This window comes from Gymnodraco acuticeps, unplaced genomic scaffold, assembly GCF_902827175.1.
Source record: "Gymnodraco acuticeps unplaced genomic scaffold, fGymAcu1.1, whole genome shotgun sequence".
Taxonomy (NCBI): domain Eukaryota; kingdom Metazoa; phylum Chordata; class Actinopteri; order Perciformes; family Bathydraconidae; genus Gymnodraco; species Gymnodraco acuticeps.
In genome coordinates, this window is record NW_022991340.1 from 914,821 (window position 1) to 941,094 (window position 26,274).

The following is a 26,274-nucleotide window of genomic DNA, read 5'->3' on the forward strand; positions in this document are numbered from 1 at the left end:
GTGAGTGTGATGCTGCCTTCAAGGACCACACACAGGCTCCGTCATCCTGCTCATAAAACTTGAAGGTGCGTTCAAATGCTCTGGTGGCAAATAGAAGCCGTGTTAAATAAATGCACAATGGTTTTTTTACAAGGGGAAATTGAGCTTGAATAATTTCCTAAAGAAATTATGAATTACACCACATTATACTCTTCATGGTTTTTTAGAGTAATGAGGAGCTGTAGACTACAAACACTCATGATGTCCTGCAAATATACACAAATAAAGTCTTTATCCTAAGTTAAAGAAATAGTTCTGCCTTCAAATCAAAACTATATATTTTTCTTTTCACGCGTTTTTTTTCAATCTAGATTACTTTGGTTTGAGTTGCTGTGTGAAAGACAATACTTAAAAAAAACATTATATGCAGTTGTTCCCTTTTGAGCACCACAAGCCAAGTGCCATGTAGTTCTGTTATATTCAAGACACACCAAAACATCCAAGATTGATAAATATCACACCTTGTCCCTTGTGGTTTTTAAATAGGGATCTATCTACAGATGTGACATTACTGGGAGAGATTTATGTATAAACTGGATATTTGATTATTTCCAACACATATATTGTTTTATTAAACCTTAAATAATGTGTTTGGCAATTCACTTTTTAATGATTTTGACATCAGAAACAGTCCCTTCAATTGACAAAAGGTTTTGATAAAGTACGGACAAGTTACTGCACAGGGTTGACTTTTTCTTTTGAAATATCCCATTTTTGTCCCAAAGCTGTCAGCAGCGCCATCTAGTGGGTTATTTGTGCGTAAGACTTTTCCTTACACTCAAAAACACTTATTTTTTTAACTTCATACACATAAAAGAGAAGTGTTGCCAAAATCTTATCATGCCAATCATGTGTTTAAGGAAAAGTGAACAAAATGTGGAAACGAGGCACTCTCAACTGTCAAGCTCTCGTTTTCCACACGTTCTCAGACAATAGATTACCAAGGGTGTTTTTAGACCAGATGGAATCTGTGCCGTACATTGTTAACATGTTTTTAAACTTTAAAAGCACTTCCCCTGCAGAGGGCACGAGGTTCAAGGTCTTATTACGCTCCTACTGTAAACCCGATCTGAGGTCCTAGGTTGTGCACATGAGTTACACTTGTGTTACAGCCTGTCAGCAAAAACACCATCAAAGGTGTTTGTTTGACCCGTCACACAAAAAGAGTACAACAATATTTTCATCCACCAGTTTCCTTTGAAATTGAATGACTTAAACCTCAATTCAACTTAAGAGTCCAGTGCTTTTTTTAATGAAGCCTAAATCTACAAACGAACGGGCTTTGATAAATTCTTTAAAACAATATTTTAAGCTAGTTAATCACTTGCTACTTGTGGGTATCACAACAACAACAACTAGATAGATATAAGCATTACGGTATTCAAGATACAAAAAATCCAAATCATTTTTATTTTATTGTGTCACCACACTATTGAAACATCATAGCCAGTAAATCGCCTGCATCAGCATTGGATTATGAAAGTAAAGGTTAAATAAATCACCAGTGATGCAGTAAATGTACGTCACTAACTGGAATAAAATTAAATAAGCCGTGGGTTTTTTGCTCTTTTACACTTTCTGTATACTTTGTACAATCAATCTATAAACACAGCGGTTCTATAGAACTCTGATCAACATTTTAGAAACAGTAGATAATGTACAATGTTTGCCACCAGGACACAGACTTGATGCCACTTCAACAGGCCTCCTGCAAGTGATAAAATCAAACTGAAATGCTAAAGATGATCGTAGTTGCAAAGCCCCGCTGAGTGAACAGGTCTTACTTTTATGTCTCCATTCAACAAATGTTGAAAACAGACGCAATTGTCTCAGTTGAGGTAAACTTCAGCCTCTTTCAGGACGTCCTCTTTCTGGTGGAAGTAGTCTCTGAACCAGGAAATGTGGTCCCTCTTCTGTTGGACTGTGAGGTAAGGGTTTTTGGACAGACCGGCCACCACCAGCTCCATGAAGTGACGCACCGGTCCCTGTCGGGGGAAACCCTCCTGCAAGTGTTCCTCTAAAAAGATGTGCTCATGGAACGGGACGCTGGCTTCCTCTTCAAGTCCTAACAGAGAGTAAGAAGAAACAGTCAGTGTCATTCCTTCATTGTGGCATACAGTCGTATCATTCAGGTTTATTCAGTAGTTAAACGTTAGCAGTAGAAGATGATATGCTGCTGTTGCGTATTGCTTGTGGTTAGGAACATAACTTGTTGTGTTAAAATGATTATGTTCATAGACAATATTGCTAACATGTTTTGGGAGATTACCAGCAGGTGTCAGTATCGTAACACACAAAGTGCATTTATGATGTGTGTATGAGTGTGACGTCAAGTCTCGCGAGAGCACGGAGGAGAAGGAGAGTTTCAGGAAAGAAAGTGTGATTCGTGCCGAATGGCGAGTGTAGACATGAAGGTGATCTTCTGTTTGGTTCAGAAATCTTGAAACAAAGAAAATGTGTAGCACCAGAGTGAACCTGCGTGAGAGTATCATTTTGTGCTGGCTACATCATTCATTCTGTACATTTGCCTTTTATTTTTAGAAACGTGTTACTCACCAGCTTCGTTGTTGATTGGGTACTGCCACATTCTCCCCTCTTTGGTCCACTGGATCATCTCCTCCAGCCCGTTGCGGTGTGTTTGTTCGGTGCTCAGAGACAGATCATTAGCCAAAACAATGTCCCATAGAGTTGGCCGGACTGTGGAAGAGTCACATCAGCGTTATGGGCAGAAGTCCTTATGAAGATCATTTCAACAGCTCTTTCATTGGGACATTAAAATGGTTTAGGAGAGACCAAGACCCATGGTGTCCAGTGACAATAAGCACAATTTAAGCCTTATTTTCAGTACAACAGTTATTTCTAAAGGACCTCCCCTCATACAAAGCATGGTAAAAAGAAGCCCCTCGACTCCCATCTTAGTTTACTTATTTAGTTTTGCCCAATTCATAGATTGGAGGATGCGTCCCCAGCTGACCCAGAAAGCGACTCAGGTTCTGGTCCAGGCTCTCGTCATCTCACGCCTAGACTACTGCAACTCCCTCCATGCTGGTCTACCTGCATGTGCCATCCGACCTCTGCAGCTCATCCAGAATGCAGCGGCTCGCCTGGTCTTCAACCTTCCTAAATGTTCCCACACCACTCCGCTCCTCCGCTCCCTTCACTGGCTTCCGGTAACTGCTAGAATCCACTTCAAGACAATGGTACTTGCGTACCATGCTGCGAATGGATCTGGCCCTTCCTACATCCAGGACATGGTTAAACCGTACACCCCAGCAAGTGCACTCCGCTCTGCATCAACCAAACGGCTCGCTGCACCCTCGCTGCGAGGGGGACCCAAGTTCCCATCAGCAAAAACACGTGGGTTTGCTGTCCTGGCTCCAAGATGGTGGAATGAGCTCCCCATTGACATCAGGACAGCAGATAGCTTACACACCTTCCGGCGCAGACTGAAAACTCATCTCTTTCGACTCCACTTCGAGTGATAGAACTATTAACGAAGCACTTATATACTAATAAAGGGCTGGCTTACCTAAAGCCAGTTGAGTAGCACTTGAAATGTTTTTGCTCTATGAAGCCTGATGTACTTATATGATTCTGTTTTCTTCAAGTTGTATTTTGTTGGTCGAACGCACTTATTGTAAGTCGCTTTGGATAAAAGCGTCAGCTAAATGCAATGTAATGTAATAGATGCCTATGGGATCATCATTGTTTTTTGATGCCATAGACACTCGACAATTAAGCCAAGATACCCTAATATTGATGTTTGTCATAACGGACAAATACAAAAAAGGTATTTCCTATGACTTCCTTTTGTTTCTGAATCTGGAAAAAAATAATTTCCCTCAAACGTATTTTTCTCTATTAACTATCTCTTTCTACGTGGTGTTACTTACACTGAGCCTCCCCTAAAAACGTATAGAGCCCTCCTATGAAAACCTCTGATATACACAATTGATTTAGCCACTGTAAGCAAGCAGTTAATACATAATAACAGTCTTAATACAACATAAAAATGGCTTATTACCAACTGCCGATTCAACTCCATCTTTATCAGTATCAGTAGTGCCAGGGAAGATGTTGAGCCTTTTCCTTGAGATATAGGTCTTCCTAAAGAAACAAAAACAAACAGATCTCAAGCACATGTTCCATTTTAAAAGCTACCGAGTAAAGATGTGATGAGAGATATTTACCTATTCCGAGAATTGTACGGCTCTCTGTCGATTCCCTTTATGTAAGTGTATCCTGGACCGTCGTCATCAAACTGGATCTGATTGGCCGGCCGGGTGGTCTGCCTCCTGTTGGGATTCTTTCGTACTTTCATGTCAGTGATGATGTCTCTGAGAAAAACATTGTTGGATTCATTTAGACCGATGCCTTTTGTTTTCCATTATACAGAATGAAAACACAAAAAACAATATCACATTTGAGACTTTTTAATAATGAAACTGCTTGATTTTCACACCAATATTCATATAAAACAATTTACCCCAAACTTATTTAAGGTCAATGTTAAATATTTGTTTATTGAGGATAGAAGGTTGTTTAAAATCGATACTGTAAATACAGATGATGCTGCAAGAAGTGCAGAAATATAATAACAACATATATTGAATTGACCTTGGAAAATGCAGCAATAAAAAGAAAGGTGTCTAGGCTTGATTTAAAACAATCTCGTTGTTGGGGCAGACGTCAGCTGTTCAGGAAGTTTACTACAGATTTGTGGAGCATAAAATATAAAAGCTGCTGCTGCGTACAAATATAGAAAACAATACCACAAGCCAAATAATTATCCATTAACATTAAAATACTGGATACATACCCGAGGATGTTCATGTCCCCTTTCTTCTGAGCCTCAGTGACGGTCTGTTGCTGCCTCAACTGGCGGAGCAGCTCTGACGTGGCCTGGCTGCTGTCGGGGAGGGTGGAGGCGGCAGCAGACACAGCGGCAACCAGCTGAGGATCCAGAGTCTCACTAAGAAGAGGAAGAAGGCGGCGTACTTCATTAAAAGAAGATGGTGAAAGACACACCAGATGTCATCAAGATCAGGGTGTAAAGTAAGTTCAAAGTGTGAAGGCACAAAGGTCAAACAATCGAACTTTGGTTGTAAAAAGACCAAATGAATTAAAGAAACATGCGCTCCAGCAAGGCAATGCAACCTGACATGTATATATAGCAGAGGTGTGGACTCGAGTCACATGACTTGGACTCGAGTCACCAATTTGATGACTTGAGACTCGACTTGACAAAATCACAAAACACTTGCGACTCGACTTCGACTTGAACACCAATGACTCAGGACTTGACTTGGACTTGAGCCTTCTGACTTGAGGTGACTTGATCATTTAATTCAGGGGTCTCCAACACGCCGATCGCGAGCTGCCGCTAGAAGAGAAGACTCCCGTCGGGGAGAGCAGAATCTTCAGCCGCTCCTACTCTTGCTGAGAATCCATGCAGGCAGGGGCGGGACTTTATTTAGCTGGGCCACCATGCGGCCAATCATATGCGAGGACACACTAGGATCATACCATTATGTGAAAGAAGGGTGGGGGGCACAGCAGGTGTAGTGGTACAGGCTAGCTGCACAGAGCGACGGGGAGACGGATTTAAATGCAAGTGTGTCGGAAAAAGTCAAGAAATGAGCGAAAACCGAAAAAAGAACCAGCATCTGGCTGCTTTTCAATGATATTGGAGAAAGCAAAGCTGAGTGAAGGATTTGTAAAATGAAAATAACCTTTTTTGGTTACCTTTATTTTGGTAACCACTCAGGATTTACTGTCAGAGGTGGGAGAAGTTCAGATCTTGTACTTGAGTACAAAAGTACCAGAGTGTAGGAATACTCGGTTACAATAAAAAGTCCTGCATTCAAAATGTTACAAGTAAAAGTAGAAAAGTATTAGCATCAAAATATACTTAAAGTACCACCTGCAGAGGGATGTAGATGCAGGTGTTCTTTTCCCCATAGAGACCGCCTCGCTGCACATTATCCCTTGCATAAAGATAGATTGTGGGTCCCTTATAACATGTTGTACACAGTGGAAATAAACATTCTGGTCACCTCAACATCAGGGATCTTATACATTAAACTCCTTCTGAATCAAACCGTCACGGTAGCCTTACCTTACTGATCCCTCTTAAAATAGAAAAAAACACGTTACTTTACCAGCAGAGAGAACATTGATTATTAAATTATTAATGTGACTAATAAAGAGCAATTTGATTATTAAGTATTATTCTGTTGATTGATGTCATTACATTTGGTGAAAAACACATAATGACTTGTTTATGACTCGTTTTGTCAAAGTTTAGGACTTGGACTTGACTTGAACTTGCCCAACCTGACTTGAGACTCGACTTGGACTTGAGCGCAAAGACTTGAGACGTAACTCGGACTTGAGCGCAAAGACTTGAGACTTGACTCGGACTTGCTAAAACAATGACTTGGTCCCACCTCTGATATATAGTGACTTTTTTTAAGAAAACTGCTACTTTTTTTCTATGTAAGTCTACGCTTTCTACTTTAAAGTGGACCTATCATGCTATATTTGAAAAATATATTGTAGGGCCATACCTATATAAAACATGTCTGTGAAGGTTTTTTTTCAAAATACCAAACAGATCCCCCATTGTAGACATGCCTCATACTGCTCAAACCCCTCTTTTGCAGCCCTGTTAGAGATACGCAGATTTTGGGTCCTTAGCTTGAAATAAATAAAGAAGAGGAGGCGGAGCTAATGCCTGATCAGAATTCTACCAGAGATAAAGTTAAATTCGGTTGTGATAAAACACCATCCTGTTTAAACCACGTCAAGGATTATTTCTGAAATAGTATGGAGCTCAAATGCTTTTTCTTTTGCAGGTTTATCACGAGGTGAGTTCTTTTTTTAATTTCCTGACGCTGCGTGAGTTCCCCGACGCACCGGGGACACATATTTACGAATAAAAAGACATCACAAAGTGCATTTTGCATGATAGGTCCCCTTTAATCTGCACTCTGCCTTTGCTGCTGTGATGCCATACATTTCAACCCCCCTCTCACCTCTGGGATGAAGCCTCCTCGGTGGCCTTCTGAAACATACTGATGGTGCTCTCCATAGCTGCTGGCTTTGATTTGGTTGTAAAATCCTCGCTTTGCCACGCCTTCAAGTTTCTGAGCTTCCTCTTACTGGTTACAAGCACCGTCATGCCTCCAAGAATATCAAGGAGACTGTCTTTCCCACTCTTAGCTGCCACAGTTTTCACTTCTGCTGGTGTTGCCTCAACCTGTTCAGTTTTAACATCCACCTGCTGCTGCGTCGTACCTTCATCTTCCGTCTTCAACACCACCGGCTCCTCCTCCCTTTGGATGACTTTGCTGTCATCTTCAGCTTTCTGTGTCACCAAAGTTGGTGTTTCTGTCGGGTCGACTGGTTTTTCTGCAAGGGTTTTCTCCTCTTCAATAGATGAGGCAACATTGTCTTTCTTTTCACAGAGCCTGACAGAACATGTGCTGAGGGCTTTGACTCCCCCTCCATTTGCAAACCTATATTAAAGAGAAGAAAACTCAGTTAATCATCATACGTGTGTGAATCGTAAGGAAGCAAACAAGTGTGAGTAATAATAATACTACAAAATTCAATACAAAAAGTAGAAAATCAGCTCTTAGGCTACAATTACACTTCCTGTTCTCACCCAGTGAAATACTGAGCAAAGTGAGTGAGATGTTGGGTTATCCAGGCTGTCACAAGAGGGTCACTTGAACTATTTCTTAGATTCCGTTTTTGTGAAAGGAATACACATGAAATGACCTACCAATGGAAATAGAAACCCAAACTGATCTGAAATCGGTGAAATACTGGCTGAAACGAGTCAAACCTAAAATAACTGATCTCTGATCATGCACACATATACAGGAACAGATACACAGAGATTAACATGAATACATACATAGGGACATGGAGACACACACCATTAGAATATATGCACATATATTGCCATGAATTAGGTTACATACACACATGATGTACATTAAACGATTGTAATGGGGTGAAAACATTGTGATTCTATAAAACCATGTATGAGAATGTCACAATGTATTATGTGCTAAATCTAGTGTACTCTTGTTAATTATATGATGCTTTAAATGGGACATGGGGTGCAATACAATGTTATGATGACCTTTAAATGCAATATAGTTCCTATACACCTACCTATGCTCACAGAAATGTCACACAAAATATCCCGTAAGCTAATAGTTTACACATTAGCTTTTATGGAAAGAAGAACACATTTTCTAGCTATTTGGAAATGCACATTATAATCTAGTTATAACACTGAACACACTCCTTAACGACCTGTTATGTAGTTGCGGACGTTCGTCAGTCACGCTGTAGTATGTTATCATATGTACTGTTCACTCACCTAAAAACTGCAGCTTTGTCACATTTAGCTGGCAACACACACGCCTCATAGATACGGACAGAAGACTTTCGAGCCGTGTAAACAGTCCGGAATAAAAATCTGTACATGATTGCTTCTTGCAATGCCCTTCCACGCTCCTGAAATTTGTCTCCAGTGCTACACCATAAAGTCACCCCTGTAATCTCGAGGATAACATTGGTTCCGGACACCGGGGAGGACTGTTGTATAAAGGGAGGGGAGTCCCGTAGGTCTAACTGGCATTTAATTAAGTTGTAATATAAGTATTACTATTCAAGTGTACTATTCGTGAATTCAAGATTTTAAAAAAACGGTGACTTAATCGAGTTGTAATAAATTACTTTTCAAACAAACGGATGCTCTGTCTGTGATTTCCTCAATTATAGTCTCGCGAGATCAAACCCTGAACGTGACTCAAAATGGCGATGGAACATAAGCGCTAATTCACGAGCGGTGGTCCCAGCTCCAATTCGTAAATGAGTTAGTTATTTATATCAAGAGATGGATATTCATCGAGAAAAATTAGCTTTGCGAAGAAAATATTATTTCAAATCTTAACATTGCCTGGTTTTATTCGTGTACATTCCTGCTTAAATTCAGAAGGGAGAGGACAACTTCACACAGGTAAAATGTCAACGGAAGCTAAGTTGTTAGCATGCAAGCTAACGTTTATCAAATCCATCTCACTGAAAGTTAATATTAAAGAACCATGCATTGGTTTGAATGAATTTAAAACGAACGCTGTTTTTATTTTTTGCATAACTTTGTTGGGTTTGATTGAATATACTTTGTATGTAGCTTGAGTGGTGTATGAAGCTAGTTGTTATCCGTCAAAGTGGTTACCCGCTTTCTGTGTAGCTCAGTGTTTGTTTACACACTTAAAGTATATAGAACCATTGTTAAAATGCATTTGTCCCCTGGACCTTTGCATGTTGAGTTATAAACAAGATACACTATTGGATCAAAGTGGATATTTATCATAATTTGGGGCACTGATGAGCGAAAATCCTTTGAGGCAGCTTTCCGCCTTCCGTCTGTGCAACATATTGACACTTCACTATTTTCCAGAAAGTTCCATTAACTGCAATATTGAGTTTTGAAACCAACACGTTTTGCGTTATCAAAACGAATTACTCTTTTCCTCTTTCATTTATGTCACCATGTATGAAACATGCGTTATTGCCCCATAGTTTGAGTTTCTCCCTCTCCATAACAGCTACTTTACATAACTGTCATTTATATACTGTCATATGTGTTACTGTTGTTTAAATAGTGTAATGCCTGAACACATTGCTGCTGTAATGAACACATTGCTGCTCTAACAAAAATAATTTCCCAATTTTGGATCATTAAAGTATCTATCAATCGATCTTAAAGAGCTGCTTGGTTTACGACAAATATAACGTGTTTGATTTGTAATTATGATCTCATAAGACCTTAGATACTTCTTCCTGTATTGGGTTTCCCACATGTTCTCTGACAAACATTAACAGAGATGTTATACAACGCAACATTACGTTTCTTTTGGTAAACCTTCCATACACTTCAAACACCCACTCCATATTATGCTAATCCCTGCCATAAAAACCTGCAGCCCCTTCCTTACAATGGTGCTTATAGAAGTAGACTAAAGGTTATATTTAATGTTTGTCTCACAACTACATCAAGACTTTCACTGTAACGTCATGAATGCTGTTTGTGGCTTCAGACCCATTGAGTGTTCATTAATGGCAGTGATCTATTCTAATGTTGTACCTGGATGATATGGTTGTCTCCTGAATAAGTGGAATAGTTCGATTGTTTTTTTGTATTTTTGTGAAGAGTGATATTTACAAACTTGTGAACTTTTTGTAGCCATGGCGGAGGAACGTCGGCCGAAGCAGTGCACGGTCACGGTGCCCACAGAGTCCATGAAGGCCATGGCAGAGTCTGTGGGAGTGGGGCAGCTGCAGGAGGAAAGCTGCGCGGCCCTGAGTGAAGAAGTCAGCTATAGAATCAAGGAAATTGCACAGGTAAGTCCCAGATGATTAAAGCAGACACTTTTCTTGTGGTTCTGCCAACTGCTCTGAAACCACATTCTTCAATGTCTTACATTTTGTTTGATTTCTTTACTTTGTTTCTTCTACATAGGATGCGCTCAAATTCATGCATCATGGAAAGAGACGTAAATTAACCACCAGTGACATAGATAATGCTCTCAAACTAAAAAACGTGGAGGTAAGGGAGAACTTTTATCACTTGATTAAGCACCACTGAATGGATGCTGGATCTTTTTTTTCTAGGTGCCTTTTTTATTTTTTTAAATGTCTTAACTAACTGCGACTAAATTCCTCTCGTTGTAGCCGCTGTATGGGTTCCAGACCCAAGAGTTTATCCCTTTTCGCTTTGCAAGTGGTGGTGGGAGAGAGCTTCATTTCTATGAGGAAAAGGAAGTCGACCTCAGTGACATTATTAACACGCCGCTGCCCAGAGTTCCCCTAGATGTGTCGCTCAAAGGTATCCATATAATCCCTATTACATGCCCTTAAACTCCCGAATCATAAATGTTTCGTTTTTTTACTTAAACCTTGTATAACCATACTTGTTTACTTATTCACAGCCCACTGGTTAAGCATCGAGGGGGTGCAACCTTCTATTCCAGAAAATCCACCACCAGGTAAGCCTTGTTTAGAATCTTTCCTATAAAAGACGCTAAAAACCTTGGATGAAAGATTTTAAAAGTGGGTTTTTTTGTTGTTGCATTTCAGCACCAAAAGAGCAACAAAAGGTTGAATCGACAGAGCCGCTCAAAGTGGTCAAACCTGGCCAGGAGGAGGAGGGTACGATTCATGGCAAGGGGATGACAGCTGCTGATGGCAAAGGTCAGACGCTTATGTTATATTGTATTTTTTCCACTTTCCTATATGTTCTTCTGACAAACTGCTTCCTTCTTCCCACCCTAATTCGTCCCCATTATGCTCGTTCTCTTTCAGGAAAGGATAAGGGTCTAATAAGGTTGAAGCCTCGCAGCACCCATGAGCTCTCTGTGGAACAGCAGCTCTACTACAAGGAAATCACAGAAGCTTGTGTTGGCTCCTGTGAAGCCAAGAGAGCTGTAAGTCCGGCCTTTCTGTATACATGTGTTATTACATACATGCTGAGTAACGAAGCTATTAGCTTTTTCTTGTTTTGTTAAGAGATCGTTCGTTTTTATTAATCCGATGTAAAAAATGGGAACACTTTTTCAGTAAAATGGATGGATAGATATATATATAGATGGATGGATGGATGGATGGATAGATAGATATATATATAGATGGATGGATGGATAGATGGATGGAGGGATGGATATATAGATATATAGATGGATAGATGGAGGGATGGATAGATAGATATATATATATAGATAGATGGATAGATAGATATATATATATAGATGGATGGATGGATAGATAGATATATATATAGATGGATGGATGGATAGATAGATGGAGGGATGGATATATAGATATATAGATGGATAGATAGATGGATGGATGGATAGATGGATAGATAGATGGAGGGATGGATATATAGATATATAGATGGATAGATAGATGGATGGATGGATGGATATATAGATGGATAGATGGATGGATGGATAGATGGATAGATAGATGGATAGATGGATGGATGGATAGATGGATGGATAGATAGATGGATGGATGGATATATAGATATATAGATGGATAGATGGATGGATGGATAGATAGATGGATAGATGGATGGATGGATAGATGGATGGATAGATGGATAGATAGATGGATGGAGGGATGGATGGAGGGATGGATGGATAGATAGATGGATAGATATATGGATAGATAGATAGATGGATGGATGGATATATAGATATATAGATGGATGGAGGGATGGATATATAGATGGATGGAGGGATGGATAGATAGATGGATGGAGGGATGGATAGATAGATGGATGGATGGATAGATGGAGGGATGGATATATAGATATATAGATAGATGGATAGATAGATGGATAGATAGATGGAGGGATGGATAGATAGATGGATGGATAGATGGAGGGATGGATATATAGATGGATGGATAGATGGAGGGATGGATAGATAGATGGAGGGATGGATAGATAGATAGATGGAGGGATAGATAGATGGATGGAGGGATGGATAGATAGATGGATGGAGGGATGGATAGATAGATAGATGGAGGGATGGATGGAGGGATGGATAGATAGATGGATGGATGGATGGATAGATAGATAGATAGATGGAGGGATGGATAGATAGATGGATGGATGGAGGGATGGATGGATGGATAGATGGATGGAGGGATGGATGGATGGATAGATGGATGGAGGGATGGATGGATAGATGGATAGATGGATGGATAGATGGATGGATAGATAGATGGATGGATGGATAGATAGATGGATGGATGGATAGATGGATGGATGGATGGAGGGATGGATAGATGGATGGATAGATGGATAGATGGATGGATAGATGGATGGAGGGATGGATAGATAGATAGATGGAGGGATGGATGGAGGGATGGATAGATGGATAGATGGATGGATAGATAGATGGATGGATGGAGGGATGGATAGATGAATAGATGGATGGATAGATAGATAGATAGATAGATGGAGGGATGGATAGATGGATAGATGGATGGATAGATGGATGGATGGAGGGATGGATAGATGGATAGATGGATAGATGGATGGATAGATGGATGGATATATAGATAGATGGAGGGATAGATAGATGGATGGAGGGATGGATAGATAGATGGATGGAGGGATGGATGGATGGAGGGATGGATAGATGGATAGATAGATGGATAGATAGATAGATGGAGGGATGGATAGATGGATGGATGGAGGGATGGATAGATGGATGGATAGATGGATGGATAGATAGATGGATGGATAGATAGATGGAGGGATGGATGGATGGATAGATGGATGGATAGATAGATGGATAGATAGATAGATGGATAGATGGATGGATGGATGGATGGATGGATGGATAGATGGATGGATAGATAGATGGATGGATAGATAGATGGATAGATAGATAGATGGATGGATGGATAGATGGATGGATGGAGGGATGGATAGAGAGGTACTTTATTGATCCCAATTTGGGAAATGTTTGCGTTGCAGCAGCATAAGAAACAAGGCAATGTACATAAGAGAAATGTGCAATAACATAATTGATTTTCCACATGATCTACAGGTAGTTTTAACCTCGTTTGGCATGTTTCCTCTTGTCTCTTTCAGGAGGCTTTACAGAGCATTGCTACAGATCCTGGACTGTATCAGATGCTTCCAAGATTCAGCACATTTATCTCTGAAGGAGTAAGCCTCTTTTCCCAAACATCTTTCCCCTCGTATCAAAGAACCAAGTGTATCTCTGCTGAATATACTGACTGTATGCTCTCATTAAAGGTCCGTGTCAATGTGGTGCAAAACAACCTGGCTCTGCTCATCTATCTCATGCGGATGGTCAAAGCTCTCATGGACAACCCCACGCTGTATTTGGAGAAATACGTAAGTGCAGAAAACTGTTATAATATTTTTTAAAGAAGTATATCGATCCATCTTTTCCCGCTCATCCGTGGTCGGGTCGTGGAGTATAATCTCAGTATATTATTCTAACGTTACATATTTCTATCTGTATTTGCAGCTGCATGAGCTCATCCCAGCTGTGGTGACGTGTATTGTGAGTAAGCAGCTGTGTTTGCGACCAGATGTGGACAACCACTGGGCTCTACGAGACTTCGCCGCTCGCCTCATGGCCCAGAGTTGTAAAACCTTCAGCACAACAACCAACAACATCCAGTCCCGAATCACCAAGACTTTTACTAAGGTGGGTTATTGTGTTGTATTGTTTCCTCACAAAATATTGACTTTCAGACAAGTTGAGTTAATACGGTCAGGTTCTAGATAATCGGTCACTTGGGCCGTGAAATGTCTTTTGATCATAATAATTCAATAATAAGATTTACTCTGATTCTACTCTTATGCTACACAATAATTACATTGTATTTATTTGACATGCTTTTTTAGAAGCTGTTGTTTTTGCAGTGTGTTCCCTGTTTATATTCTGTGTCTTTTAACTGCACTGATCAGGAATATCACTTCTAATTTTGATGTATTATGCACAATGACGAAAAAAGGCTTTCTCAGGGTTCTTACGGTCATTTAAAAACCTGGAAAAGTCATGGAAATTCAAAATGCTAATTCCAGGTCCTGGAAAAGTTATGGAAAACAATATTTTTCCCAACGTTTTGGAAAACTCATGGAAATGTAACTAAAGTTGCATCAAATATAATTTATATTTTATCTAATCGCCGAAATAGTAATACTATAATGATAATAAATACTGTATCGTATAATGAAACGTAAAATGGCTTTGAGGTATTTAGCTGGTGAGAGATTTTAGTTGCTTTAGCGTGTAGAAGCTAGTAAGCCTACTATTTGATTTGTTTTAGATAGGCACAACATGATTCATATGCAGACCTTATTTTCCTGTTCCATGTTTAAATAAACCATTTTCAGTGGTACCGCTGAGAAAGAGTAATGTTTTTGGTCATGGAAAATTAGGTAAAGGTCATGGAGAAGTCATTGAAAATCATTGGTGAAAAAGTGTATGAACCCTGCTTTTCTATTCTTTATGAAATTGTAATAATTGATAACGTGTATTTTTAAATTGCCAAATACCCAGTGATAGTTTTAGGACAACAATTCCAGTCACAGGTGCATTACATTTTGGGGGATCATTTAGATAAATATTATATAATACTTCACATACTGAACGATGCTGACATGTTTCCTCAGAGTTGGCTGGATGACAAAACCCAGTGGACGACACGTTACGGCTGCATCGCTGGACTGGCTGAACTCGGACCCGATGTGAGTCTCATTCTGTTTTCCTCTGGTCTTTATCATTGTGACTTTTTATTCGATCCGCACCAACCTCCTGATTTTGTCCCCCGCAGGTCATCAAGACGTTGATCCTTCCTCGGCTTACTGTAGAGGGTGCTCGCATCAAATCTGTGATGGAAGGACCGGTGGTCTCTAATATTGATAAGATAGGAGCTGACCACGTTCAAAGCCTCTTACTGGTAATAAAATATGTATACTATAAGTCACAGTGTTTCACTTTAACAACATGACATTCAGCAGCAATTGTTTCTTCTATCAGACCGGGTTTCTGTTTCATTTGTACAAAATATGCTTTGTTTTCAAAGAAACACTGTGCAAGTGTTATTGCCAAGATTCGACCTCAGCCCGACAGCGTGGAGCAGTATCGGACGGACTACGGGTACCTCGGACCGATGCTCTGCTCCCATGTCATGAAGGCCAGGACTCAAGCAGCACTGCAAGCTCAACAAGTCAACAGAACAACATTAACAATCACACAGGTATCTTCAATGTCATACAAACATTGATACATCAATATGTGGAAAGAGATTCTGAAAGTTTCAGGAACAAAGATTCTCTCTTTTTGTCCTGATCCATTTCTATAAAAACCTGTCTGAAAATGAGCTGATCAGATTTTGGCCACTTTATGATGTCATAACGATGTGTTGGCTTGTGTAACCATTAGCCAATCAGCAACCAAGGTAACCCCCCCCACACCTTATCACCTGAATCTCCTCCTAGAGCACCATTGTGTTCTTTGTAACCAAATCTCTCTCAGAGGGGCGTGGGGAGGGGCTCCTTATTTTCATCTAAAGTAACAGACAGAGAATCAGCACTTTTGAAAACAGGGCTGAAACAGAGGGGATTATGGGTAATGCTGCAATGATCTGTTTGGTGTTTGGCACCAAACACTTCAGAGACATGTTTTGTATATATCTGAGACCTATAATATATTGATGAAAAACAGTACAATAGGAGAGGGGTTCCCAACCTTTATTGTGCCAAGGACCGGCAGATACATTAAAAAGAAATCGCGGACTGGTTGTCAATTTTAACTGATTTTAATATTTACTCACCACCAGCAGGTAGCAACAGAGGCTAATTGTATGTAACAGCCTGAACAAATACTAGAATAATATGCATCCAAAACATATTAACGTTTAAAAAAGAACCAGTGTAGTTTTTCGGAAAACCAAAAAACCGACGTTATTCAGTTTTTAAACCAAAACGGGAAAACAGATAAATCAACGTTTTGGTTTTGTTTGTATGATTTACGGATAATCCAGTGATGGGAAAACGAGGAGAAGGCGCATTATGAAGTGTGTGTGCTTAAACAAAAGCAAGGCAAGTTTATTTATATAGCACTTTTCAACACAAGGCAATTCAAAGTGCTTTACAAAAACATAGCTCTACACCCCTGGCCGACATGTCCTTAAAATGAAGTCCGAGTTTGAAATATATCTCAAATAATGTATGCACTGCCATTTCCCCACATAAACATAACAGTCTGCAATCAAACGGTTGTCTCCTGTGCGCTCCTCTTCCTACTTGGCGCACCGGTAACTTTCTCGTGTGCACAAGAGGCTGAGACCTTATATGCTGAGCCGCCGAATCTCTCGGAACATCATAAAAGCCATTTTCAACGGTTTTCTGATGAAAGATTAACTAGGCTACTGGATGAAATAATATGACTGATATAGGTGCGAACATTAAACACTTTTTGAAAAAAATATTATGATAAAATATTTGTATATATTTATAATTCTGCAAATATTACGATAAACTCACAGCTATTTCGCGGCCCTGCAGTAACACCTCCGCGGCCTGGTACCAGTCCGCGGACCGGGGGTTGGGAACCCCTGCAATCGGAGACCTTTAAAGTTGAAGGTGTTGAAGCGAAGCGTTTCATTGATGGCTGTTCATTTATGAATGATGAATCCTTTGCCCGCAGCCTCGGCCGACCCTCACTGTCTCACAAAGTGGGCCACGCACTCCCAGCATCATCAAGGTCCCTAGCTCTCTCACCCTGATGTCCCCTCGACCGGGGACCCCTTCACAGCCGTCTCCCCCGGCAACAAAGTACATCGTGATGACGACCAGTGCAGGTTCCTCCTCAAGCCAGCAGGTACATTCATTGTGATTGTGTTTTCCAATCATCTCAGCATTTCTCTGGTAATCTTCCCAGGGCACCTTCTCTAGCCTATTCTAAAATCACAAAGATATTGAGTGACTGTTATTTTGTATATATTAATTGTTGTGCTTTTATGTATGTTTTAATCAAATCAAATCAAGTTTTATTTATATAGCACATTTATAAAGCCAAAGTGCTGTACATATAATAAAAATAGCCTACAGTAGAGACACTTTACAGCAAATACAACAGCACAGATTGTTCAGAATATCAGTATGATAAAAACGACACCCTCTATCCTTAGACCCTCACATCGTACAAGGAAAAACATCCAGAGAAAACTCACAGTTTAAGGGGAAAAAATGGGAGAAACCTCAGGGAGAGCAACAGAGGAGGGATCCCTCTCCCAGGACGGACAGACGTGCAATAGATGCCGTGTGTAAATCGAAGAGATAATACATTTTACAGCATATAGACCGAATGTTAGGAAATGCATGTGTCTGTAATAAGAAGATGAATCCACGAGGATGTCAGCTACAATCCTGTGGAAGCCATCAGGGAAGCAGCATGACGAGACCCAAGGCAGGACCGCAGAGACAGGTTCAGCCACGACCCGAACGTCCACGACTTAATCCAGAACTCAGGATAGAGGATCCAAGACACAGGACTACAGCAAGAGGATCAGCCTCGACTCCGGATCCCGGCGTAGATACAAAAAAAGAAAAAAGATTTGGCTGGGTTAATCGGAACAAGAGAATACACAGACACAGACAGAGAGGGAAAAGGTCATTGGATAAAAGTTATTCTTGATAACCCTCTAGAAAGATCTCATGAACTTCCCCACTCAATCTATCAAGACCCGAGCAGTTCTATTAGATATAGGATAAGAAACAGAGATAGGGTGCATATGTACAAATGTGTCTGAGTGTGTATATAAGTATATTTCGGTACCACTTTACATTGGCTACTTAGCGAGAATCAACTCAGTGAGCAACAGATACCAAGGATGCTGGCTGATGAAGAAGACGAAGTAAGCTAGGTAGCCAATATAAGGCTTAGCAGTACAGATAAATGTGGGCTCACTATTTGGCAAGCAACCGGTCACAGTTGCCCTGTTTATCTCATGTCTTATAAAAGCTTATTAATGATTTATAAAGTGTTCACAACCTAATTAATACATGAATTACAAACTATTTGTGAACCCTTTTATAAGGGTAGTCTTATTGTAAAGTGGTACCCATATTTTTATATATTTTTATTTTTTGTATTCGGGATTGTGGGAAACGGTATTTCAATCTCTCTGTCTGTACACACAAACTGAAAGATTGATAATAAAGTTGACTTTGACTTTAAAGATGATGTGTCAAACAGAAAATCAAAAAAAAGTTTGCAGACCATTTACATGCACTAAAACCTATAGAACACACTAAAGGAAAGGGGAATCCCCAAAAAGCACAACAGGGCCTCTTTAAAATGTCTTCAGTTCAATCTTATGAGATTTACTCAAACCCTTTTCTATAAAACTCTTCCAGGGTGTCTGCGGGGTCTTAAAAAGTATTAAAAGTTGATCAATCAATTTAAGGAAAATGAAGGCTATTAAACGGCATTTTCCAAGGTATTACATTGTGTAGCTTGTTTTCAATAAGTATATAAATTGTCCAAAGAGGTTGTGTTCTACAGTGTGCCTGAATGTAATCATTGCGTAGGTGTGTAGTGTGATTCTGTGTAGTTTATTGATGGCATCCCGTTGGGTTTGACGTCATCTGAACAGGACATCTCACGCTCACTGCTTGATAGCGCGAAGGTCCGTTTACGCCGGTTGTTAAACAACATCGTTATGGGGAAATGCAAGTTTGCGGCCAAATGGTTGGAAGATAAGGAGGAAGGACAATCCATACTGTATATAGTCAATGTGAGGTAAAGTGTGTCGCCAATGTAACCGGTTAAAACTCCAAGTGGCGGTGAGGTCTTAAAATGTATGGAAAGGGTCTTAAAAAATGTCTTACATTTGACTTTAGGATTCCTGCATATACCCTGTTATAAAACTCTTCACAAATCTGTCCTTCTGTCTTCCCTCCAGGTCATCACCCTCAACTCTTCCCAGTCCCCCTCCCCAGTCACCAGCACTGTTCCCAGCGCCATGTCCACCTTGCAGCCTCTGGTCAAACTGGAGCCTGGCGGTGGCTCCGGACTGACGGGGACACGACCCATGCAGAAGTACATCGTTGTATCTCTGCCCTCGTCTGCCTCTTCCTCTTTGGAGGCTAAGAGCTCGGTGCTACCAACGTCAATTTCCTCAAACCCTCTAGAAGCAGTGATGAAGCTCGACCGGTCGGAGTCTCCTGGAGCGAGCACGCAGTCGCCTCACTGAGACTCTCATAGTTAGTTTTTATCGTGTTGATGCCGCTGAACACACGAGGAGGTTTGTTTGGGTTGAACTTAAAGGGGTAAACTCTGGAGTGGTATGAAGGGGAATATCTGAACTCTTGACAGATGAAGAGCAAATGTGACTAGACATTGTAAATATGTTAATGCCCAATGAAAACTAAGGTCCAGCTGTGAGATGTTTCAGCTTATATTCAAATTGATTTCATGTTCTTTTTTTACTCTAAAATAAATCAGATTTTGTATGAAATTCTCTTATCTTGGTGTGTTTTTTATATTTCTATTATAAATTTAAGAAATGCATTATTCTGTAGCTTTTTGTCAGCAAATACCAATAGCTTTTTCCTCAGTAAAAGTAACAATAACACTGAAAAGTCCTTACCTATATGTTCAACTCAGACAGGAATACCCTATCTCGAAAATGAAGCTCCAAAAGGTTAGAAGTCAGCCAAGGAAATAATGTATCTCTGTTTTAGAACATTACCACATGACATAGAATCATTACTTGAATACCAGCCTGTTATTTATCAAGTAGATAAATAGTGCCATTTCCCAGAGAGGAGCGCTATATGAGATGACACTTTCTTTGCATATTCAAAACGTCTATGCCTAATATTAATTTGAATAGTCAATTAAAATGAATAACAGGGTTATGTAGACATGTTTTTTTTTTTTAAAGGTCACCTATTATGTAAAATCCACTTGTTCACGTCTTGTATACATCAACATGTGTCCCCTCTGTGTAAAGCAGGGGTTCCCAACCCCCAGTCTGCAGACCGGTACCGGGCCGCGGAGGTGTTACTGCAGGGCCGCGAAATAGCTGTCAGTTTATCGTAATATTTGCAGAATTATAAATATATAAAAATATTTCATCATAATATTTTTTTCAAAAAGTGTTTAATGTTCGCACCTATATCAGTCATATTATTTCATCCAGTAGCCTAGTTAATCTTTCATCAGAAAACCGTTGAAAATGGCTTTTATGATGTTCCGAGGGATTCGGCGGCTCAGCCTGGTCTCAGCCTCTTGTGCGCACGAGAAAGTTACCGGTGCGCCAAGTAGGAAGAGGAGCGCACAGGAGACAACCGTTTGATTGCAGACTGTTATGTTTATGTGGGGAAATGGCAGTGCATACATTATTTGAGATATATTTCAAACTCGGACTTCATTTTAAGGACATGTCGACCAGGGGTGTAGAGCTATATGTTTATTTTATTAGCTTTTCTTTTTAATGACTGATTTTAAATGCCATTTTCTTAATGTCTTTCATTTTTTTGTAAAGCACTTTTTGTGTCTCTACTGTAGGCTATTTTTATTATATGTCCAGCACTTTGGCTCGACCAAAAATCGTTTATAAATGTGCTATATAAATAAAACTTGATTTGATTTGATTTGATTTGATCTATGAATTCATGTCCGGGACTCTCACGGTATCTGCTGCCCGCAGCTGTTTTATAGAAGGAAAACCTCCTTCACTTCATGAAATGGCTGCAGGCAGCATCAGGAGGCAGCGGGACGTGTAACTCCGCCTCTGAGAAGTGCAGCACCAGCGCGCCGAGAGCTGTGTCTTTTTACGCACCGCCTTCGCTGTGTTTACCTTCACTGTAAAATGTTTAACTGTAAAATTACAGTAAATTACTGGCTACTAGTTGCATGGATTTCACAGTAATTGACTGTGAATATTTCACAGTAATTTACTGTAGATATTTTACAGTAAATTAGAATAAAAATACAATTAAATACTGTGACTTTACAGTTGCCTCGCCCATGGCATTACTGTGATATAGCAGTACAGAGCTGTGGTATTATGGTACCTTGATGTATATCAATTACAGTAATTACCTCTATTTTCACACTATTACTGTAGAAGTAATGCAACACAGTAGCCAGAAATTTACTGTAAATATAAAAATGTAAATAATACAATAATATATTGTAAATCTGACTAGTTCACTGGGATTTTACCATAACTACATAATTCAATCAGCTCAATCAACAAAGAAAAACAAAGAAAATGCCCATTTTAACTTTTTATTACTCCATTGAAGTGCAAAGTACATTTCACAGTGTCTTGGACATGTTGTTACGGCCCCAACCTCTACTCCGCAGTAGTGGCTCGTGCTGCGACCCGCAACATGAAAGAATACACACAATAACCGGTACTTGGTAACGAGCATTTATTGATAATCAGCTGTTTGCTCACACAAGCGAAACGGGAAACAAAAAGAGGTCTGGAGGACTGGCCACAACTTTAACCACGCCGCCCAAAAGGCTCGTTCACATTAAGCACGTGAATTTGCGTACACGTAACATCACCGCACGTTCACGACAGCATGGTACTGGATTTATATTAACGAGGCGGCAGTTAGCAGCTAGCGGCTAGCTAGTAAATTATGCTAAATTACACATCAATCATTTTGTACTTTTATATTACGCTGACATCAGGATCTAGTGATATCCAAGCAACAGAGCTTCATTTAGCATGATACTTGTGTGGGTTGTACATGAAACCACTTAGTAATATATACAAATGTATATGTTGAAGCCTGTTATGATCAATTGTGAGTTAAAACTTTATCTAAAAAGTAAAGCTGATGATGGATTGCTGTGGTGGAGTTAAAATAACAATAGCGTATTTATTTTTGAAATGTGATGGAGTAAAAGGATAGTAAATGAGGCGAAGCCTGCGAGCTAGTTCAGGCAGTCAACTCGAGCACTTATGCTGCATTCATACATAACGCCCCTTGCCACTCTACAACCAACCAAACAGAGTCTCCTTAATATGCCGCTCTATTTAACCTGCAGATCTCTCTCCATGCATTGCTTGCTGCTATTGCTGCAGCTACCTCGCTGCTGCTTGCCTGCTGCCACTGCTGTGTTCACTTGCTATTGCTGCGTTCATGTTCCTGCTGCTGTGTTTCATGTTGCTGCTGCTTGCTGCCGGTGCTGTCCTTGCAAATGTCTATTGCAATCTCCGACTCTGGAACCGAATCATGATACGCAAGAAGCCGTAAGAAATGCCTCATTCCCGAAACACAGGCTAGCTCAGAGCATGATTCAGACGCCGCTGGAACGAGCCACAGCTCCCGCACGACACACATTCAGGTGTCCCTTCCGTACTCATCTGGAGTAGCTTTTAATATCCTTTGGGCCAGAGGAAGTCCCGAGTTCTACGCCAGCTCCGGTAACAACCCCTTTCTTGTGTGTCAGCTAAGAGTCGGTCGGCGGGTAATTAAACACCAAAAAAGGCAGGAGCAAGCTGACCCCGGCATTCCCAAAGTACCTGCCTCCCTGTCCCAACTTCTCGAAGTAAAATCAGCGCTTGAAGCCTTTAATTGCACGATATATTCCCGTGAACAAACTCGATTTCCTCTGCCTGCATGTAAACAAATGTTTCTACTTCCGCGTTCAACCACTTGTGCCACTGACGTCACACTCCCGAGGATTCTGGGAATTGGAGTCCCAGATCCAGCCACGAGTTCTAGCTTCCTGCCCCTGCAGCAGCAATTCCTTAGGAATCGCATCTTGGCAGGTATATAATACTATTCTGCATAAGCAATGTTTTATTATGGAAATATTTGGCCTGCAGTAAGTCATATTTGAGGCAATTATACAGAAGTTGTATGTGTATAAGTATTTATACTACTATAAATTAATGAAATTAAAAATGGAAATAAATTAATAATTTCCATCACGGGAATATGAAGGGAAGCTCAATACATTTTTGACCATCATTTTAGACTTCAATCTCTCCTACAGTGTCTTTTCTATGAATACCATGAATCATTCTCTGCCAAGCGGCTATGTACATTTAATCACCTACCAAAGAAGAGTTTTTCCTTACAGGAATTAAGCTCTACCTGCAATATTCTGCCCCTCGCTGGGTGTGCCTCAGGAGGCCACATGCTGCAAATCGTTTCCAAGCTCTTTCTAATCACAGATGTTCGTCAAATGACCTTATCACAGGCTTAAATCAAGGTTTCTTAGCAGGTTAGGCTGGCTCCCAGGGCAACACATCCTCACTCCCAGGTCGGCCTATGTTGACGTTATGTCAAGTCCCCTGTCGGCTTTTTCCAACGCAAGGGGGGGCCTTAGCGTCCATTTTAAACGCAAGGGGGGGGGCCCTTAGCGTCCATTTTCAGCTTTCCGGGATGTCCATATGCTTCTATGGACGCTCATGGAAGCACGGCATTCGTTTGTGTCGGCTGCCCTTAAAGGCAATGTGAGCGTCCATTCTCATTGGATAACGGAGAATTGTACACCCGGAAGTAAGTATTCCCCTTACTGTCGATTGATTTTACAGTGATATCTGCACTACTCATCGACTAAAAAACATCAGATTATCCTTGTTAATTACACAACATTGATTGGTTTAAATTGTGTGCAATGCTTTTGTATTTTTCCCCTTCGATTCGGAGAAACAAATGTGTTTTCGGAGTAAAGGATGGCAGAAGACACTACACTACCCAGAATCCCCAGCTATCGTTTGGACTACAGCATGTGCTCTGTTTAACGTCACGTGATCTTCAAATTTCTCCCTGCAGAAAAAAAAAACATGGCCGAACTTCGTTTTATTCTCGATGGAAAATGCCTATTTTAAAGTTAGTTTGGCCATTAAAATGCGTTTTGATGTCATTTGATGCGAGAAATATGAGTTGTTATTTCAGATTATGTGTGCAGTGGATGTACATGATCTTTAGTTTGCTAGTTATTACGAAGATTACTTCAGGAAATTGCGTCCATAACGTTTTCATTGTTACCAAGGTGGTTGCTAGGGACGCTGCTATCGATATTATTTCTGTTATGTTGTGTAACTGTTTAATGGTGTTATCTTTATTGCTACCCCCTTCCCCGTCAATGTATAGTGTTGGTCCACAGCGCAAACATATTAGTTTAACAAAATCCGCATCTAAAGATAGCCTACGTTATTTTCCCCTGTGCAATTCCAGTCTCACATCTCACAGCACATCGTCATTAACAAATAACGGAAACAGACCGAAAACATTTAAAAAAAATACAATAATACTTTATTCCGAGTGTGCTTGCTTTTCTCTTTGGAAGTCATCACATAACGGCATTGTAATACACGGTTCGGCTGCATTAAATATTACATATCTGCCGTAGTTCTGTATTTATAGAGCCCTGATGAGAAGACTTCTAGACAAACATGAGGAACTGAAAACGTGACGTGGATCATACATATATCAGCCATTAAACAACATCTTACATTTCTTTTAACACAATACGTCTCCTTCCAGTATCAACACTAATTCGGCTGACTTTTATATTTGATCCAATTGGTAGGCTGTATTTACACCATAAACGTGCACAGCTGATATAAAGGGACACCTAGGGGTTAAAGCATGTTATTGAATTTCATTATTTGTATTATTAGATATTAATAGGATCCCTATAAAGTATATTAATTACTCGTTATTCTCTACTAATAGTTAATTAAAGACTGTATATAATGACTATTTTGCACATCCCTTTCAAGATTTCAAGATTTTCTAAGGTTTATTGACATATCATATAGGCCTACACAACTATGGTGTAGTTATAAATTGAATGAAAAACTTGGGTCGCAGGTTTCTCAATAGTGCATTACAAGACATCTATCAATATTTGTGCATACCTCCAGCAATGTTAACTATGTTGAAGCAATTATTTTAACTGATATTATACATAATGTATTATACTCTTATAAGATGTATGTAGATATTTCATCTCCGACCTTGTCAGGTATTGAACAATCAATAAATAAAGAACACAGAATTGTTGAATATAAAACACAGAATTTGTGTGATTATACTAAATGATTTACAAATAAACACCACTGCATTTTAACTGTTACACATGCTGATGTAACGCAAATGTTCCAACTTGAGATCAATAAAGTATATCTTATCTTAAGCTGATCGATGGCTACTGCCATATTTGCAAAATGTGCCTCTGAACCTTAACAAGTGCATGTTTCAGGCTTATCAATTAATGTAATGTAATGTTATCAATTAACAACAGGGGTCACAAACATAAGACCAGCTGTTAAATAAAGCTCTTCTGACCTTAGCTGGCATGTGTGTATATATATTAATGCTGCCCATTATGGGCACAAGCAATTTTCACCCATTTATTAATTATATGTTTTAAATGTGAGTGTTTCCTATCCCCTAAACCTCCAGGGATGTACACAGTTTAATACTGGCAACTTCTTATTATGGGAAATACGAAAACGTCTTTTAAAACTACAACTCCCAGTAGAGACGTGCCATAGATACAGAACATGTTGCGAAACAGAATAGCCAGCATTTGTAGTTCTGGGGACAGGGTGGGGGAGGGGGGGACGCGGTGGACCCGTTCAAATCCAGTTTTGGACAGT

The 26,274-nt window shown here is 40.0% G+C and overlaps 2 protein-coding genes across 2 annotated transcripts; one reads left to right on the forward strand and one right to left on the reverse strand.

The window, feature by feature from the left end:
• Nucleotides 1–1,419: 1,419 nt before the first annotated feature.
• On the reverse strand, nucleotides 1,420–10,313 carry mrps31 (mitochondrial ribosomal protein S31). Its single transcript, XM_034240555.1, has 8 exons — nucleotides 10,293–10,313; nucleotides 8,438–8,691; nucleotides 7,077–7,559; nucleotides 4,859–5,011; nucleotides 4,230–4,376; nucleotides 4,064–4,146; nucleotides 2,596–2,736; nucleotides 1,420–2,104 (listed from the first exon to the last, which is right to left on the reverse strand). Exons 1-8 carry the CDS (start codon nucleotides 10,311–10,313, stop codon nucleotides 1,869–1,871), a joined length of 1,518 nt encoding a protein of 505 aa, XP_034096446.1. The 3' UTR covers nucleotides 1,420–1,868.
• Nucleotides 8,855–20,148, forward strand: taf6 (TAF6 RNA polymerase II, TATA box binding protein (TBP)-associated factor). Its single transcript, XM_034240546.1, has 15 exons — nucleotides 8,855–9,079; nucleotides 10,310–10,467; nucleotides 10,586–10,672; nucleotides 10,798–10,951; nucleotides 11,055–11,111; nucleotides 11,203–11,316; nucleotides 11,428–11,549; nucleotides 13,733–13,810; nucleotides 13,901–14,002; nucleotides 14,139–14,321; nucleotides 15,293–15,367; nucleotides 15,454–15,579; nucleotides 15,706–15,879; nucleotides 17,331–17,504; nucleotides 19,591–20,148. The coding sequence occupies exons 2-15, from the start codon at nucleotides 10,312–10,314 to the stop codon at nucleotides 19,879–19,881; spliced, it is 1,893 nt and encodes a 630-aa protein (XP_034096437.1). The 5' UTR covers nucleotides 8,855–9,079; nucleotides 10,310–10,311; the 3' UTR covers nucleotides 19,882–20,148.
• Nucleotides 20,149–26,274: the final 6,126 nt, after the last annotated feature.

What these genes read in the sequence shown, in the direction of transcription:
- mrps31 (XM_034240555.1), bottom strand. Translation starts at nt 10,313, where the DNA reads ATGGCTACAAAAAGTTCACAA. An exon ending in GACAAAGCTGCAGTTTTTAG is followed by an intron (nt 7,560 to 8,437) that starts GTGAGTGAACAG and finishes TCTTTAATATAG; the next exon opens with GTTTGCAAATGGAGGGGGAG. An exon ending in TGGAGTTGAATCGGCAGTTG is followed by an intron (nt 2,737 to 4,063) that starts GTAATAAGCCAT and finishes ACTCTTCCACAG; the next exon opens with TCCGGCCAACTCTATGGGAC.
- taf6 (XM_034240546.1), top strand. Translation starts at nt 10,312, where the DNA reads ATGGCGGAGGAACGTCGGCCGAAGCAGTGCACGGTCACGGTGCCCACA. An exon ending in GAATCAAGGAAATTGCACAG is followed by an intron (nt 10,468 to 10,585) that starts GTAAGTCCCAGA and finishes TCTTCTACATAG; the next exon opens with GATGCGCTCAAATTCATGCA. An exon ending in GTTCCTCCTCAAGCCAGCAG is followed by an intron (nt 17,505 to 19,590) that starts GTACATTCATTG and finishes TCTTCCCTCCAG; the next exon opens with GTCATCACCCTCAACTCTTC.